At 55.2% G+C, this 2,829-nt stretch overlaps 1 protein-coding gene across 1 annotated transcript; it reads right to left on the reverse strand.

Annotated features, from left to right (window-relative positions):
- Positions 1–419: 419 nt before the first annotated feature.
- On the reverse strand, positions 420–2,361 carry LOC112873080. The gene is made up of 2 exons (XM_025936106.1): positions 2,247–2,361; positions 420–751 (listed from the first exon to the last, which is right to left on the reverse strand). Exons 1-2 carry the CDS (start codon positions 2,359–2,361, stop codon positions 420–422), a joined length of 447 nt encoding a protein of 148 aa, XP_025791891.1.
- Positions 2,362–2,829: the final 468 nt, after the last annotated feature.

Below are 2,829 nucleotides of genomic sequence, written 5' to 3' on the forward strand. Positions count from 1 at the left end.
GATGTTCCAAGTGTTGGTCATGATGTTGTCGTTGCTGTCCTTTACTCGGTAGGTGTCTGGTTGGACCACCTCCACGATGGTGTAGGGTCTCTTCCAGGGTGGAGTGAGCTTGTGCTTGTCTTTCATTGATTGCGCCCTCCGTAGCACCAAGTTGCCGACTTCGAGGGTTCTTCCCCGGATCTTCCTTTTGTGGTACCTGCAAAGGGTTTGCTGGTAGCGAGCAGAGTGGACCAAAGCCATCTCATGCGCCACCTCTAACGGGTCGACTGTGTCTTGTTGAGCCTCCGCGGCTCGATCGGGGTAGAAGGCCTTGACCCTTGGAGCGCCATGGTCGAGGTCAGAGGTTAGCACGACTTTTGCCCCGTATGTTATGAGAATGGGGTGAATCCTTTGGACTGATTAGGAGTTGTCCTTAGGCTCTAGAGGATGGCTGGGAGCTCCTGGACCCACCCTCTAGCAAACTTGTTAAGCTGGTCAAAGATGTGAGGCTTGAGTCCCTGGAGGACCATGCCATTCGCCCTCTCCACCTGCCCATTGGTGCACGGGTGTCCGACCGATGCCCAGTCGATCCTGATCCCATACCCGTTAGCGGAATCCAAGAACTTCTTGCCTTTGAAGTTGGTCCCATTGTCTGTGATGATGGTGTTGGGCACACCGAATCGATAGACGATGTCCAGGAAAAACTTGACGGCTTCTTGGGAGCTGGGCTTGATGATCGGTTTCACCTCAATCCACCTTGTGAATTTGTCCACTGCGACAAGAAGGTGGGTAAAGCCGCTAGGGGCTTTTTTGAGAGGCCCGACCATGTTGAGACCCCAGACCGCAAATGGCCAGGTGAGGGGGATGGTCTGAAGCACCTATGTTGGTAGATGGTCTGCCGAGCGTAGAATTAGCACCTCTTGCATGTGCGGATGACTCCCTCTGCATCGCCTGATGAAGTCAGCCAGTAAAAACCCTAACAAAAGGCCTTTTTGACCAGCGATCATGGGGCCGCATGGTGCCCATAGATGCTAGTGTGGATCTCCAAGAGGAGCTCCTTGCCTTCTTAGATCAGGATGCATTTCATTAGCATTCCCACCATCGATGGGTTGCGCTTATAAAGCTCGGCATCGACGATGACATATGTCTTGGCGCATCAGGTAATTCTCCGCGCCTCAGTTCGATCAGCCGGGAGGACCTCATCTAGGAGGTAAGCTAGAACAGGCGCCCTCCAATCGGTGGAGTCCGCGGCTACTGCATCTGCTGCAGGAGCCACGGTCTCCATCGCGACGCAATCGGGGTCCCCGAGCCCTTGGTTGGGGGGTGCCCGGTCGGGAGGCACCGGACCGAGGCCCCCGGGTGTCGGGTCAGACTGTTTCTAAGGCGGGTCTTGCTTGACTCGGATCGAGGGCGCATGGAGGTCGTTGACAAAGATCCCGATGGGATCAGGATCCCACTGGGCTATAACACCCTAGTTGTTTAAATTGCTATGCAAGAGACCTTGAACAAAGCATCATGCATCTTTGACCATGAGAAATATAACCTAAAGTATTTTAATTGAACTATACATGTGTATGTGTGAAGGAGTGTATATGCATATGTATGTGTGTACAAAGTACCTCGTTATAACTTTCAAATCAAACCAATAAAGCATAATAAAATGGTTAGACACCTCCCACTTATCATGTTCAATCAAAGTCTAGTTGAGATCATAATGCAAAATTTTATGAAAAATTCATTTGAACCCGGACCCTCACTCTTTCTCTCTCTTCCTTCTCTCCCCTTCTCTCTCTCTCGCTCCCTTGTTCAGTCCCGTCAAGGGGCAGCGGCTGCTAGCCATCTGGCCGGTGATACCTGCCGGCACTAGGCGCCAAGCTTGTGGCCGGCGTTGCCTCCTCGACCAGCTACGCCATGCCCCTGCCGTACGCCAGCCCTGTGCACGCCGCATGCTCGCCCAGCGCCCGCACCCCACGCGCCACGCGATGCCCACCGCCGCGTCCAGACAAGCCAGTCGGTGAGCTCGCCGCCTACCAAACCGGCTGTAGTAGCCGCCCACCAACCCCCAGCTGCGACAGCGCGATCACCTTCCTCTGCCCGAATCCCTCCCCTACCCAGCTCACACGCACCACGCGGCAGCTGATTCCCGGCCACCGCATGACAACGAGCCGAGGTGCCAAGCACATGCCGCCGGCCTACCCGAGCCGCACCCAAGCCTTGCAGCACGCCTAGCCCTCCCTGGCCCTCTCCCCTCCTCCTCCTGTGCTTACGAAAGCAGTGCCCAGGCCTCCTCTGCCTCGCGCACGAGCTCTGCACGGCGACCACCATTGTCGCCCACACCACCCTCATACTGAGCTCCTGCTTCCAGCCTCCCTCAGCCCCCATCAACCCCCAGGATTGGTTCCCCTCGACCTACTTAAGCTCCCTAGCCCGGCCCCTGTCGCTCTCCCTCGCCGGAGCTCGCCGGAGCTGAGCTTGCCCGTGCCGCCGAGCACGGCCACCGCCGGCAGCCCAACTCCGGCCACCCCAGCACCAACTGAAGCCATCACGAGGAAGCCCTCACTTCACTCTTGCTCCCTGCCCTCATTCCCATCGCCGCCGGCAAGCCTCCTTGCCGGATTCCGGCAAGAAACCATGGCAGCCGCACCCAAGGACCACATTGCAGCAATTGCATTCTTTACAGGGTGCTCAGCGCAAAAACAAGGGACCTATCTTCGAGACCCTGTTTTCTTTTTGTTTTAAAAAATAGTGAAGTTGTAAATTTGTTTAAAAATCATAGAAAATCAGAAAACCTCAAACTAAAATGTTCTGAGCTCCTTATGGTTAGATCTACAACTCCAGTTACAAAATAAA

The sequence above is a fragment of the Panicum hallii genome, chromosome 9, assembly GCF_002211085.1.
Source record: "Panicum hallii strain FIL2 chromosome 9, PHallii_v3.1, whole genome shotgun sequence".
NCBI classification, from domain to species: Eukaryota; Viridiplantae; Streptophyta; class Magnoliopsida; order Poales; family Poaceae; genus Panicum; species Panicum hallii.